Below are 15,506 nucleotides of genomic sequence, written 5' to 3'. Positions count from 1 at the left end.
GAAAGAAAGAAAAGAAAGAAAGCAAGAAAGGAAGGAAGGAAGAAAAGAAAGAAACTGAAGAAAGAAAGATAAAAAGAAAGAAAGAAAGAAATAAATAAGGAAGGAAGAATAAAGAAAAGAAAAGAGAAGAAAGAAGAAAGAAAGGAAGAAAAAGAAAGAAAAGCTATACCTGCGAGCAGTGCACCAAATCTATAGTTGGACCCCTAGTAGCGTCGCTATACATAGCCACAAGATAACGGGTTAGTAGTCTTCAATGATGGGGAAAAGACCTCCAATTTCAACAACAATTTAAATATTTATCTCTTCGATGGTTCTTCGATGTCTGTGTTGTAGCTTTCCTTACCACACAAGAAAGTACCCCACAGCAGATTTTGGCGTCTAGCTTTTTAGTTAAAAATATTATTTTAACCCAAGGTTGCCATCATGGACATCCGGCGAGGGTTGTAAAAACATCAATTAACTTATTTAACATGCATATGTAATCGGCTCAAGTGAGAGCAAATTAAAACTAGTACCATTACCCATATCTGTAATTAAGAACAAACTATGTTATGTTTAGGTCAATGTTTGCTGCTTGGACATATATTGGAAAGGGAAAAACGATGCGGAATGCTCCTGAAAACACTCAAATATCAGATAATATGTTCTTTTATGTATTGGATTGAATGTGGCTTTAACAACCAGAGGGCACTAAGATGTATGGCACTGGCTCAACTTTAAGCCGCTGATATTTTCCATTAAAATATATTGATCACGAGTTTACTCTCTGAATTCTCTCTCTTCCTCATTCCTCTCCTATACATTGTATTAAGTATAATATCTATATATTAAGTTCTAAAACTTCCCTCACATATTCCATATTGCATTGTCTATCATAGGCCAGAAGGCAATATATTCAAGGTGGGTTTTAAGGAGCGAGGTCTTATGGCGAAAAAGAAGGAATTACCCAAGACTAAAACTAGATGCACACTTAAACCTCAGGCAATATATTCAAGGGGGTTTTAAAGGAGCGAGATCTTATGACGAAAAAGAATGAATTACCCAAGACTAAAAACTAGATGCACACTTAAAACTCACTACCAAATCCACCACTTACAATCCTCTGCTCGAAATTTGGTTTATTACTCCATCGCACTCCAAAATATGATACATGAACTATATCTGAAGAATACTACTAGATATTGACAAAGACTCAAGTCACCTAGGCAGATTTTTAAACGTAAATCTATTATCCGAGGAAGCTAAAGGGTCCAAATTGTCTTCCAACTTTACCTCCTCTTTAGATTAAGATTCTATCTTGTATATCAGACCAATATCATATTAATATCAATATTTTGGTGCACTGAATCTTAAGCCGTTTCAGTATTATATGTATAGATAGTACGACAGTTGCTAGATGTTTGAATGGGGTTCTTAAAGTATAAGGAAAATCAGTAAAGATCCCAGATAATAGAAAAAATAATCTCACTTTCACGTTTTATGAAAATGAAGTTTGGTTTATTTCAAATCTAAATTGCTTTTTGCGTTCTTTCTTTCAAAAAGCGAAATTTGAATGCAAAATGAAAATGTCTCATTTAAATGTAAAAGAAATAGAACCCCAATTTCTCGACAAGCGTTTTTCGACTTATTTTTAGAGGACTAATTCACCGTCACGATATAAGAACCTTTTGTTGTAGTTAAAGTTGTTCGTGATTCGTTTTTTTATTACCAAACTACTTCGCCCTCAGGAGTTGAATCCCCTTCGGCGATAGTCCATTTTGCAATAATTAAAACACCCAAGAGTACACTTAATGCAACGAAAGACACCGAGACATACAGTCATTAAAGAAAATCTACTTTTTCTCCAGATTAATATTATCACTATAGTTATTACTGATCATTATTATTATTATTTTTTGTGTATGAGAATCGAATATATATGAAATATATATTTGTACTACGGTTGTAATGTATCAAATTGAGCTGATCCTCGCAGTATGTGAAGCAACTTATGCAGCTGCCAATCGAAAAACTCAGAAAAAATTCTGAGTCTAGCCAGGGCAGGGATTCAAATCCCCTTCAAGATTTTTTCTGAGTCTTCTTCAATTTGCAGCTGCATAAGTCGCTTCATACACTGCGAGGATCAGCTCACTTTGATACATTATTATTATATGTTTATTTCAACATTTTTGCTACATGAATACAGAATATTGCGGGCATGAATAGTCTAAGCAAATATCTGCATTATTATTATTATTATTATTATTATTATTATTATTATCATCATTACTATTATTATTATTATTATTATTATTATTATTATTATTATCATCATCAGCATTATTGGATTTGCTGTTTCTCCACATACACAAGTGAAAAACAAAAATACTCGTACGGTTAGAATAACACAAAAACCAACAAACGTATCTTTTTTTTAATCCCATTTACTTAATTTTCCTTTGTTTTAGTTTACATACAGTATACACTAACAATCTCCCTGTGACTATCTACTATATTTCATTATCAAACAAAAAAACCAATAGAACCGTAATTTGTTTTCCACCAAATTATGTTATAATTATGCTCAAAGAACCGATCTACGCTTCCACATCCGTTGGGAAAATGAACAAGAACCACATTGTTTGTGAAAGTAAGGCCAGTAAGATCACTTTGTATATACAGACAAATGCTAACACAATCTCGAAAAGCAAATGTCAAAAGCGTGTTCTTATTAATAGCGGGGGAAGATAGACCCGGCTTTTTGATTGTTAAACAATGAGCCAAGATGATAGGTTTTTAGCAAAGAAAACTAAGAAGAGGAATATTGGTACATATTTTGTTTCCTCTAGTGACAAGTTCGCGATATTATTTTAAACAAAACCAATGAAACAAAAGCGACATTTTTTTGACAAGATTTATAACTTCAATTTGCCTTGACTCAGAAGATAATGACTTTTGGAAAATAGGTCTAGTTAATACGGCTTTGCGGAGGCTGGTTTAAAAGTATTGAACATACGCTAACTGAAAGCGGCTTATGCAATCTTGGCAACATGTATCTAGTGCAAAACTAACACGGCCTTGAAAGCCAAGCTATTTCAAATAAGGTTTGCCCCAAATCTATGAATGTATTATTATAGGCATTAACCTTAATGTTTGAATTTAAGTTGCTTTAAACATGTTCTTGATTGACAAGCTTTTTTTACACGAAAACATACAGTCTCTTTTAATGTTATTAGCGAGTACGAAGTGCAAGCCAACTAGTTTAGATCTGTGGTTGCTGTTTGTACCAAAGTACCTGATTTATGGTTGGCGGAGTCGGCGTAGTTCTTTCAACTCTTCATGAGCTTGAACCACGGGGGGATCTCAAAAGAGTCATCCTTATTTCTTTTGTGAAATGATTCACATTGCGACTGTGCTGTGCCGAGTGGATTCCAAGGCCACTTGACTCGATTACAGCATTTCGGCCATGAATGGTTTTAGTAATTGCTCTTTTCAAGCCAGTTCGGTAGTTTTCGTTTAGGATAAAGTAAATGAGAGGATTAATCGCTGGGTTGGAGTAGGCTAAAAACTGGACTACGTCAATGATTGTTGGCAAAGCACAGCGAAGGTTCGCAGGAACATTATAATCCCATAATGTTAAAACAAAAAGAACTGCGTTCAAGGGTCCCCAACAAACTGCAAAGACAATTACTATAGTTAAGGCCAGTTTGATCACACTAATGTTGATTTTCGCTCGCCGTTTTCGCTGCATCTCTAGTTCTTCCCCAGCACCTCTGTTGCGTCGAAGAATGACAAGGATCGCGGTATACAATATGATAAGCAACACAAATGGAAGGATAATAAACAGCACGCATGCTAGAATGGTGAAGATTTTATGCGAATAGTTCGGCCAAGTAGGCATGCAAATCCACATGTTTCCATTTTTCATCAGGTTGAACGCGTAGAAATATGGTGCGAAAAACGCCATGGTTACCACCCACGAGAATGCTATGAGAACCACACGATATCTTGCTGGGATCAACGCTGCTTTCATCGGGAATGCAACTGCGCAAAAACGATCAAACGTCATCAACACAAGACTAACAGAAGACACCGTTGGCGTAATGTCCGAAATAAAGTAAACGAACTTGCACAAGAAAGCACCTATTGTTCCATGGACTCTCCATTCCCTCGATGATGTCACATTTGATATTCGGAGCGGTAGAACAAGAATAGGAATAATCAGATCCGACAAGGCCATGTTGACTATGAAATAGTTGACGGTGGTGCGCATGGATCTGTTCTTGTAGATCACAAACACCACTAGAATGTTACCGATGAGAGATACGCAAAGAATAATCGAGTAAGCTATCGATTTGGAGATCACAGTTGCTTGCGAGGTGGTAGTGCTTGTGCAGGTGTCTATTGGCAGCAACGTTACGTTAGAACTATTCTGCTGGGAATCCGATCGATTTATCAAATCTTGAAGCGACATCCTTGTAAACGACAGAAGGAGATCTTGCGTTTGGGGCCAGAAATGTTGAATGAAATGAACAGTCTTTGTATGATCCTTTTGAATGGTAAAGAGCATCAATGCCTGGTTACCAAGGTCGATGATTTGTCACCTATCATATCCTGTATGTGGCATTTGGTGATGGCTTTAGAAATCCTTGATGAAGCCTGACGACCTTGACGTCTTCCACTCAACCAAGCTAACCACAAAATGAAAGAAAATTTCCCAAGGTACAAGTAAATTCAAGAAATCAAAAATTCTCAACACTATCTTATTAAGCAATCATAATGTATTTTGACTTTGCTCAATAAAGTCAAAACACAAGTAACTGACTAAAACGTAATTGAGATTCCATGATTTTAGTTGTCAGATTCGAGCCACCACACGGCTAAAAAAAAAACACACATGCGGCCAGTGTTATTACATATAATTGAAATTAAACTGTAGGATATGATCGTGTACGACCCTCATAAATTTATTTAAAGAGAACTTTGTGGGAGAAAGTTTGAGCCAATCATCTATGTTCCTAGCTAACGAACAAGCTATTCCAAGGCTAGGTCTTCTCACGGTTCTATTTATTTGTGGTATGAAAAAGGAAGTAATGCTCATAGTATTCAAACCACGGGGTGTATCAGTGAACGTGTGCAATGTGAAAAACATTACATTATTGCTGATAAAGACAGGTTCAATCTCTCAACGATGGGTAAACTCTTCCTTTCTTTCGACTATGGGCTGCGTTTTATTTAAGGTTAATGAAAAAGAGAATAAAAAGAAAAGAAAAAAAATAATAGAGAGGAAAGGGATGTATGGATGTTTCGCTGCATAATAAACTAGAACCGTTAAACAGCGACCCACTCAATATAAAGCGAGAACAGTTAGTGGCGCAGAGCGATAATTGACAAAACACATTTATCAAACCTAACATTTACGTTGGCGAAGATGAAGGAAGTTTTTTTGGTAAGCGATGAAATTTATTAAAACACTCGTTACCTGCTGTGTGTGATCAATTGTTTGGCAAGCGGATGGGCTTTCCGTTGGGGAGTGCTGTACTTGCTAAGGGGGCCAGAGAAAAAAATCATTTCAGTTCACAAAAGAAAGCCGCGTTTGCGACAGTGCACTCGTTAATATAAATGAATATGCGAACGTTTCTCAATGTTTAATTGATAGCTCGACGTTTATATATCAATATATATATTTGATGAACCGAAAACTTCTGAAGAAAATTAATGTCCTAAAATGATGAGAAGTCATTGCATACTAAATAAGAATAAACAGAGTTGCCATTAACGATTTGGTCAAAGTCCGGACGGTTTGATAAGACAAAGTCTACCATATAACTACAGGATCTTGTATTTTTTCCTAATTTGACGTAAATGAATGTTATGCCATTTTATGTTTTACTTCCGACCGGATTATTTGTGGAATATAGTTTGCTGCGTTCGTATTTTCTGTTATTTTCCCCTGTGCTTGAAGATATGATTTATCTACTAGCTATCATTCACTTACTAAATATAACTTTTAATCTTGCACTTTGTAAGCTCAACCGTTGTCATAATCTAAGTTATTTCCCTATTATCTATTCATTTTGATCCATCCATTTGCAGCGTAGTAACGGACCGTCATGTTCTTAGTCGTGTGGTTTACTTAAGCTCATTTATAGACTGACTGATCCACCTTCCCTCTTAACCTTTTATAATTGAAAAACAGTTCTCTTAGCCAAATTCAAAAAGAAAAAAAAGCTTTTACTTCGACAATTAAGAGATTACTGACATAACATGACCTGAAGAGTGATCAGGAATCACGAGATTGAAATATTCTGAATTATATTTGAACATAATTTTAAATCTTCGGCCATAGACAACCACGAACGACGTTGACTTGAAGAAGAATCTTCTGTCGTCGCACTATGAAATATGATTTCATTTAAGGTAAATTATGGAACCTTCTATCTGGTTCTGTTATTTAACATGCAGTGCTTTAATGAAGTGTCCTGTAATCAAGAGTTTAGTATTCAAGTGATCGTTTAAAATAATTGCCAAATTCAGTAAAGCACATCCACAATAAAGCACAACTCTATGTCGTACATCTCATGTAGAGAGATCTAGATCTTTCCCAACATCATGGCTCCTATTGCCAAGACCCAACGTGACCAAGATTGTAGACTTGAAAACATATACATCACTGTTTTTTCCTTTAATCCTTCTCCACAGGTTAAAAGCTCTCGTTACGCGTATTGAGGGAACTGTGTCGTACCAATCGGAAACCTCAAACGTTAAAACGAGTTGCAAAAAGAGAGCGTTTCTTTCAGAAGAGGCTGGTGGTAACCTTCATTGATCGATTCGCGAAAACGTCCACACAGATGTTCTCAACGTACCATTTATAAAAAAAAATAAAAGCGTAAATGCGTGACTGAATGACTGAAAAAAATCAAAACGTAACAACCACTGACAAGTATTAACAAACTAGATTTTTGGACTGGGATTTTTGAATATTGAATATCCTTTCTATATCTGCAAAGTATGTTATTAATTGACAAGGGAATTAAGCAATTTCTAAAATGAATATGACGTCATTTGAGGGTTTTATTACATTAGTATGATAAGCCTTGATCGCAAGATCAAGCTAGCTTTTAAAAGCGCGCATCGTTTCAAGTTAGTATATGTGATTAACTTAAGGAGGGTTGTTCGTCGAAGATACCCCCCCCCCCCGCCCCCCCAAAAGAAGCAAAAAACAAACAAAAAACAAACAAAAACAAACAAACAAACAAACAAACAAACAAACAAACAAACAAACAAACAAACAAACAAACAAACAAACAAACAAACAAACAAACAAACAAACAAACAAACAAACAAACAAACAAACAAACAAACAAACAAACAAACAAACAAACAAACAAACAAAAACAAACAAACAAACAAACAAACAAAAACAAAAAAACAAACAAACAAACAAAAAAACAAAAACAAAAAAAAAATGCTGTCCGGATTGGTTTGTGCGCGTTTTTAGTATGAGAGCACGCAGCACACTCGCGGATTTTATATTTCATCATTCAATCCATATATCTGCTATGCTAATTCATATTTTTTGAAAGGATTATAAAACTTGCTTGCTGTGCTGTGTGCAGTCATAAAGCACGTTGGGATTGGCAGAACACGAGAAAAGTGTTGGGAAGCATTCGCCATGGCTCCTAGCAATTTTCTACCATTTTTACGCAGTCCCCTCCTCAATTATCTAATGGTCCTTCCCTATTGCCCGCGTGCTTTATAACTACACACAGAACGCGTACGGGTTTTTGATTTTTTTCGACAGAATTTTCCATTCAAGGCTACATAATCACGTTACTGAATTCATCAAGTGAAGACAGAAACGCCGCACGTCGTGGCCGGTCTAAGACCACACTTTTTTTTTGTAGCTTAAAAATACGAATAAAGTAATATTTAATTCTTTTACCTTTGTACTCGTACTAGGAAGTGACCCAGACGACAAGATTTAAAAGTATTGGTTTTACGATAATAAATGATTATTGTGAGGAATTAACTGAAGTGCATATGTGGGTTTTAAGACCGCAAAAGCTAACCTTCTAGACATCTATGCAGCTGGTTTGATTGACTATTTCTGATACACAACGATCGATTTAAGATGAAAGTCGCACGCGTTTTTTAACCGCTTTTCTCATTTTCTATTCTTTTGGTTCCTCCCATTCTATTCATATTTCATTCATCATATATATATATGCATTGCAATATGCATAAACTTTGACCCTTTTGTGCATATATATACAAGTATATCAAAAGTATATCGAATATTATGGGATATCCTCCCAGATATTTTTTTCAGAAAGCCCTAGTGATAGACAAATCGAAAAAAATATCAGGGACGATATCCCATAATTTTTGATATGCTTTTGATATACTTGTATATATGCACAAAAGGATCAAAGTTTATGCTAACCGCAGTATAATATTCTTCGTTTGCACGTTACGTTGCGGCCATGTTGTTACCATTTAACAAAAGATTTCTCATTAGCATCCATTGTTAAGGGTACTACAATGGCCGCCATGTTTTTGTCTTTTAACTCTCTTGGGAATGCTTGCAACTCATCAATAAATATATATATTCATCAACCTTATTCCTCCAATCCTCTACTTTTTTTTCTTTCATTATCTTAGCTTTCTTTTTTCTCTGTTCTTCGTTCTTAATTGTCTCTTCTTTTTGTCTTTTGTCTTTCGTTTTTAATTGCGATTGATTGATCGATTCCTTCCGCTTTATCCTCGTCCGTTCGTTCATCCATTAATTAACTCACTCACTTCCTCATCTTAGTTTATTCTGTTTATCTTAAATGTCTCTGCTAGATTTTTTTAAAAAGTTTATCGTGTTTTTTACTCTTGCCACCTTTCTATTTCTTTCTTTTTGTTCCCATTTTGTTGGTCGCCATTATTCATTGAGTACAACCAACCATACCAAGATAACATAACCTCAGATTGTAATACAGATTTAAAATCTCAGTGTAAGGTGCATTTAGCTGAAAATACCCCACGTTAAGTCTATGGCTGCCATGACAAATCTAAAGTGTTTAAGATAACATCTTATTTAAGTAAAAAGGTTTCCAAATGAGCTTAATTCGAAACGGTTGTATCATCTTGTACTGAATGGTCAGCATCTTCGGGAACCCAGGTGTAACATTCTGTCGCTCGTTTCTCGCTATACTACCACGTAAGATCAACAGAATTTTACTCCTGCATGGGACGTTCCCGAGGATGTAACTTTTTTCTTTCTTTTTTTTATTTTTTAAAAACTTGATTTCGTAAGGTACCGAAGCAACGAAAAAAGATTTATACATCAAAGGCCGCTCTAAATCAATAATTAATCCATTGTTCAATATTAATAATGGATATTGTTGTTGAATATATTTCTATAGTCGTATCAATGTTTGCGAATTTTTTTTCTCCAGATTTCCAACATTATCCAGTTTCTTAGTTAGTTGATCTCAAATGAAGTATGCCGGCCAACTTTTTAACATCTGATAGTGATATAGATCTTTCATTATATTATCAATTTCCCCAGCAATAAAAGCTTAAAACCTAACCTCGTATATTCGTTATTAATCCTGTTGTCGACCCCGGCGCACAACTGATGGAATCCTTATTAAAGAAAGCTCTTTTTAATTAACGTGAAGTGAGTTCTCGGCCGCAAATCACCAACCAGATTGCCTCAAAATTTTAAATAATCAAATTATATATAATTGATAGAGAAACCACTCTCCGGGAGAAGTCTGTAAATCGAATACAGAATCTTCCTCATTTGCATTCAACTTTAACATGGGTTTTCTTCAAACTAAAGATTAACTCACTTGAATCTCAAACATGTTAGAAGAACTTTAGGCTGCGTTCATAATGTATGGCAGGTAAAATCATATTGGGGATCGGAAAAAGTTTTACCAGTAAAATGGGGGGGGGGGGGGGGGGGGGGGGGTTTGAAAAGACGATTGGGGGGGGGGGGGGGGGATGCAAAATTTTTAGAAGAAGCTACGAGAGATTGCCCGGGGGGGGGGGGTAGTTATTTTTCGGAGGACTTTATGGGGGGGTCTTAAGAATTTTTTCGTCATTTAAAGATCTCACCTGCCCCCCGCCATACAAATAAAATAAAATGAATAAATAAATAAATAAATGAGATCTAGCAGTGGCATTTCTACAGAGTAGCTATTCATCCACTGTAATTCCAATTGGAATTTAGGAGTTGATTTTTGCAGAGGGAGGAAAGCCGGAGAACCCGGAAAACCCGCCTCGAAGCATATGAGAGAACCAACAAACAACTCTACTCACATACGACACCGAGCTCAGCGGGACTCAAACCCGGGTCGCATTGGTGAGAGGCGAGCGCTCTCACCGCTACGCTACGCCACCCATGCTTCCCAAGTTCATACATTATGAACGCAGCCTTAATTGATCATACTCCTACACATTTGATAGGTAATATATATTATTATGAACGCCGTTCAGTATGGCCATTTATTCAGATAGGCCGATCATATGGTATATATTATATAAACAACCTTCACTAGGGTGATGACTGAACCTTTTTATAAGCATACTACTTAAGTATATATACAAGTAATTACTGGGTCGTTTGCAAAGCAATGGTATAAGTAAAGAAATGATAGATGATTACACTTTCCACTTAGTTGCTGAGTGGGAAGATCAATAAGGAACCGGTATTCTATCCCCGTTGGGGGGGGGGGGGGGGGGGTTTGGGGGGTAGAAGAAAAGCGAATAGGGAAGGCCGGGGAGTAAAAGGAGGGTTACTTTTCGAAGTGGAATCACATGTGATTTAGGTGAGAATTGAACTAAGCAAAGACTTCGAAATACAAAACGTTATAAAAACGACTAAATTTCTCTAAAATAACTCTGGAATTTGTATCGTTAGACAGCACAGCTGATTTCGTCAAGCCATTAAAGAATGGTAATGTGACCGGATTTTGCAAAATATTTGTAGTCTATCTCAATAACTAATGGAGAATTCGGAGAATTGAATGTATACAGGTGCACTCGCTATTGCACTCACTATAGTAGTATAGGGGATGGGGGTTCCAGCGCAACGACCACCGGAGGATTACCCGTCTAAAGTACCCCCCTCGATTCGTACCGCGATTACCCGCATCCCGTGTTTATGTAAAATATGTTAGTCTATATATGGAGTGCGAAGATTGTAAGAGAACTTTTAAGAAAGAAGTGGACTTGAAGAAGCATTTGAAGATGAAGACGAAATGTATGAGCAGCTATGATTGTGGATGTGGTAAGAAGTTTGAGACTAAGGTTAAATTGTTTTGGCATTGTCAGGATTGTGAGTATGACTACGACGATCTGAAAAGGGTCTGGAATTAGGTATAAGATATTTCCTATTATATAGATGGAATCCCAAAGCAATTTCGAAACGGTGTCAATACCCAGTACCGGTGAGATTGACGTTAGACAGTTTTGGCGTCAGTCAGAAAGGAAGGTTAAAAGGACTCTCCGAAAAGGTATAGAAGAATTAGGAGCCCTGAAAGCGAGTATAATGGTAGAAGTAAGTTTATCAAAAGATGAGGTAACGACGACAGCAATGCTGCGATCAAAGTCACTGGTGATATTAGAGTCCACGAATCTGGATAGGTCACTCAGCGAAGCCTTAGAAGCAATAATGGAGTTGCTGTCTAACTACACGAAAGAGGGATCAGGTTGGACAGTGGAGGAGGTAGAAGGTATGGAGGTTAGCATGGCAAGGTACGTGCCAATACGAGGAGGAAGTTACGTGCCCCTACCAACGTGGGTAGAAAGGAAGAAAGCCATAGTCAACGTAAAAAATGATGACAACAGATGCTTTATGTGGGCAATCAGGTCTGCACTGTATCCAGTAGATAAGGATCCATGTAGACCAAGCAAGTACCCAACAGACGATTTGGAGTGGGACGGCGTGGAATTTCCCATGCAGTTGATAGACATCCCCATATTTGAGGAAATAAACGATTTAGCAATTAACGTTTACGGAGTCAGAGACCAAACGATAGTACCACTAGTGTTGTCAAAGAGTAAAGGAGAACGAATACACCTTTTCTACCACGGCGGACATTATTCGTGGGTTAAACATATTAGCAGACTATTTTACAGACACACCAAACACAAAGGTAAGAAATACTTCTGTGATTGCTGCTTATTATCCTTTACCAGCGTTAAAGCTCTAAAGGATCACGATGAAATATGTCGCGGAGTCGAAGAAGTGGCGCAACGGATCCAGATGCCTACAGATAAGAACCTATCCTACTCAGACCATCAAAAGCAGATGCAGGTGCCTTACGTGATATATGCAGACTTTGAAGCGTTGATAACTAAGGAAGAGCAGAAAAGTGGTGCTACGAATAAGGTGGGATTACACGAGATCTGCTCCTTTGGTTACATAGTAGTCAGATCAGACGGTAAGGCCGACCCTCCTGTAATTTACCGAGGTAAGAACGCAGCTAATGAGTTTCTAGAAGCATTGCGAGAAGAGGAGGAAGAGATAAGAGAACAATTAAGACGTCCAAAGAAGATGGAATTTACCAAAGAGAACCAGGAGGCTTTTAACAAGGCAAAAAAATGCCACATTTGCCAACATACGCTTCTTCAGTTTGGAAGACGAGCCAAGAAAGCGTGGGATGAAGATGGAAAGTATTTAGGAGAAGCTCATTTTAAATGCGGGAAGTATGCTAAGAAGGGTGAGAAGCCGGGAAAGCCCTCCACGCATTGCATTCACTGCCACAAAGCATTTGTTGAGGATTTCTATGTGGATAAGGTTAGAGATCACTGCCACATCACGGGCAAATACAGAGGTGCGGCTCATTGGAAATGTAATATAAACTTCAAAGTAGATCCAGAAATGGAAATACCCGTATTCTTTCATAATTTAAGGGGTTACGACAGTCACTTACTCTTACAAGGAACGGACGGCTCCGAAGTAAAGTGCATACCCAACAACAAAGAAAGGTACATGTCCGTAACTGTGGGCAAGCTAAAGTTCTTAGACTCGCAGCAGTTCATGGCGGACTCCTTAGCAAACTTGGTTAAATACAACACGGAGTTCCCCATTTCCAGTCAATACGGCGCGGAGAGGAAAGGAGTCTACCCATACGAATACATGGATTCCTGGGAGCGATTCGAAGAACCCCTACCACCCAAAGAGAGATTCTACAGCACCCTAAACGAGTCCGGTATAAAGGACGAGGAGTACCAGCATGCGTTAGATGTGTGGGAAAAGTACTCCTGTGAGAATATGGGAGAATACCACGACATCTACCTACGTTCAGACGTAGTGCTGCTCGCAGATGTTTTCCAAAGCTTTCGAAAGATGGCAATGGAATACTACGGGTTGGATCCAGCGAACTTCTACACGGCTCCTGGGCTTAGTTGGAGTGCACTTCTAAAGAAGACAAACGCGCAACTGGATCTCCTAACGGAATACGACATGTACCGCTTTATGGAAGACGGTATCCGCGGCGGTGTTTGCGGACCCAGCAGACGTTACGCCCGCGCAAACAATCCCACGGTGGAGTACGACCCGGAGAAGCCAACCACATACATCTTCTACTTAGACGCAAACAGCCTCTACGGTTGGGCAATGTCACAGTACTTACCTGTACGCGACTTCGAATGGGACAACATAAAGCCCATAGAGTTTTACCTAAATGTAGGTAAAGAAGACGACAAAGGTTACGTGCTGGAGGTGGACCTGGAATACCCAGAGCACTTACACGACGCACACAATGAGTTCCCATTAGCACCAGAAGCGATAGAGATACCATTTAAGCAGCTAAGTCCGCTGCAAAAGCAAATGTGTCCTGGTTACAAACCGTACAGGAAACTAACTATGAACCTGATGGATAAGAAGAAGTATGTGGTACATTACCGCAACCTGCAGTTCTACGTGCGACACGGAATGCGCGTAGAGAAGATCCACAGAGTCCTAAAATTCACGCAGGAACCCTGGATGCGCCCCTACATTGACTTTAACACACAAAAGCGTGCGCAGGCAAAGAATGACTTCGAAAAGAACCTGTTTAAACTAATGAACAATAGCGTATTTGGTAAGACAATGGAGAACATCCGCAAGCGCGTAAGCATAAAGATAGCCAGCACCAGAGAGGAAGCAGAAGCATACGTGTCACAGCCTGGATTCGTTAGATACGTAGAAATGTTAAACTTCTACGTGATTCACATGAAGAAAGCGAATCTATTCCTGAATAAACCCGTATACACGGGGTTTACAGTGTTAGACCTATCAAAGCTGCTCATGTATGAGTTTTACTACGACAAGCTAAAACCGAAATACGGTGATAAGTGCCGCCTCTTATACACCGACACCGATTCCTTGATACTAGAGGTGCAGACGGAAGACATTTACGAAGACTGTGTTCCCGACATCGATGAATACGACACCAGCGATTACCCACGCGATCACTTTCTTTACTCCCCTAAAAACAAGAAAGTAATCGGGAAAATGAAGGATGAGATGAAAGGAAAACCCATCGTGGAATACGTGGGCCTGAAACCAAAGATGTACAGCGTGCTAAAGTTAGACGGCGTAGAAAAGAAAGCTAAAGGCGTAAAAAAGTATGTGGTTAAGAAGGACATTACGCACGAGTCCTACCTCAACGTATTACGAACACGCAAGGAACAGCGGCATAAGATGAACAGCCTGCGCAGCTATGGTCATCAGATACATAACGTCACGCAGGAGAAGGTGTCACTGTCTGCATTTGACGGTAAGCGATGGATGTGTGATGACGGAGTGCATACGATAGCATTCGGACATCACACGATAAGCAGTTCTTCTTTGACGAACCCACGCGTGGGACCATCATGAAGATAATACAAGATGGGCTGGCCCTTCTTAGCTATCGCACTTCGGATCTGATAAGTTTCCAAAGACCAATTAGGATCCGTAGCTCTTTTGGATCCTCCTTCTAATTCACCCGACTCATAGAGATATCGAACCGTGACATCGCCTAATCTTTTTTCCTGGGGGAAGACTGCCCTCGAACTTCTGACGAAGGACTTGTGTTCCACGTGTTTCTTTTTTATGGCATCCTTGGGTTTCATTCCCGTAGCCCTGGCCGCCTCGTTGTTCGAAGCTGCGACGACCTGGGGGAGTCTCTGAGTCCATTCCCTGTTGCGTTTGGAGGGATCTTCCAGCTCTTTCCAATACTGGTACCCAAAGAGACGCTCGGCCAAGGTCTTATTGAATCTTTCGACGATGCTCTGACCCCTGTGGTACTCTGCTTTAGCTCTTCTAATCTTAGTGTCGTGGTCTTTCAGGGTCTTGGTAACCACGCCCATAAACTCCGTCCCCGCATCCACTTGCAGCAGCTTAGGCCATTTCAAGACGCGCTTATAAACCCTACCTAGGGCTTCTGCGACTTCCCCAGAATCCTTGCTGGTTATAGGTTCGGCGTCCTTATATCTGCTTGCGATATCAACTACGGTCAAAGCGTACCTATAGGTCTTTCTTCTCACCTTGTCGTGCG

The 15,506-nt window shown here is 38.8% G+C and overlaps 1 protein-coding gene across 1 annotated transcript; it reads right to left on the bottom strand.

Annotated features, from left to right (window-relative positions):
- Window positions 1-2,530: 2,530 nt before the first annotated feature.
- On the bottom strand, window positions 2,531-4,653 carry LOC116291598 (QRFP-like peptide receptor). The gene has a single exon (XM_031698779.1). It carries the CDS (start codon window positions 4,547-4,549, stop codon window positions 3,317-3,319), a length of 1,233 nt encoding a protein of 410 aa, XP_031554639.1. The 5' UTR covers window positions 4,550-4,653; the 3' UTR covers window positions 2,531-3,316.
- Between the last annotated feature and the right edge of the window lie 10,853 nt (window positions 4,654-15,506).

This window comes from Actinia tenebrosa, unplaced genomic scaffold (genome assembly GCF_029948245.1).
Source record: "Actinia tenebrosa isolate PJP-AT-01 unplaced genomic scaffold, QUT_ActTen_1.0 PGA_scaffold6__47_contigs__length_16458017, whole genome shotgun sequence".
NCBI lineage: Eukaryota > Metazoa > Cnidaria > Anthozoa > Actiniaria > Actiniidae > Actinia > Actinia tenebrosa.
This window is presented reverse-complemented; position numbering and strand designations above follow the sequence as displayed.

Coding starts and splice junctions, on each gene's coding strand:
- LOC116291598 (XM_031698779.1), bottom strand. CDS start 4,549: ATGCTCTTTACCATTCAAAAGGATCATACAAAGACTGTTCATTTCATT.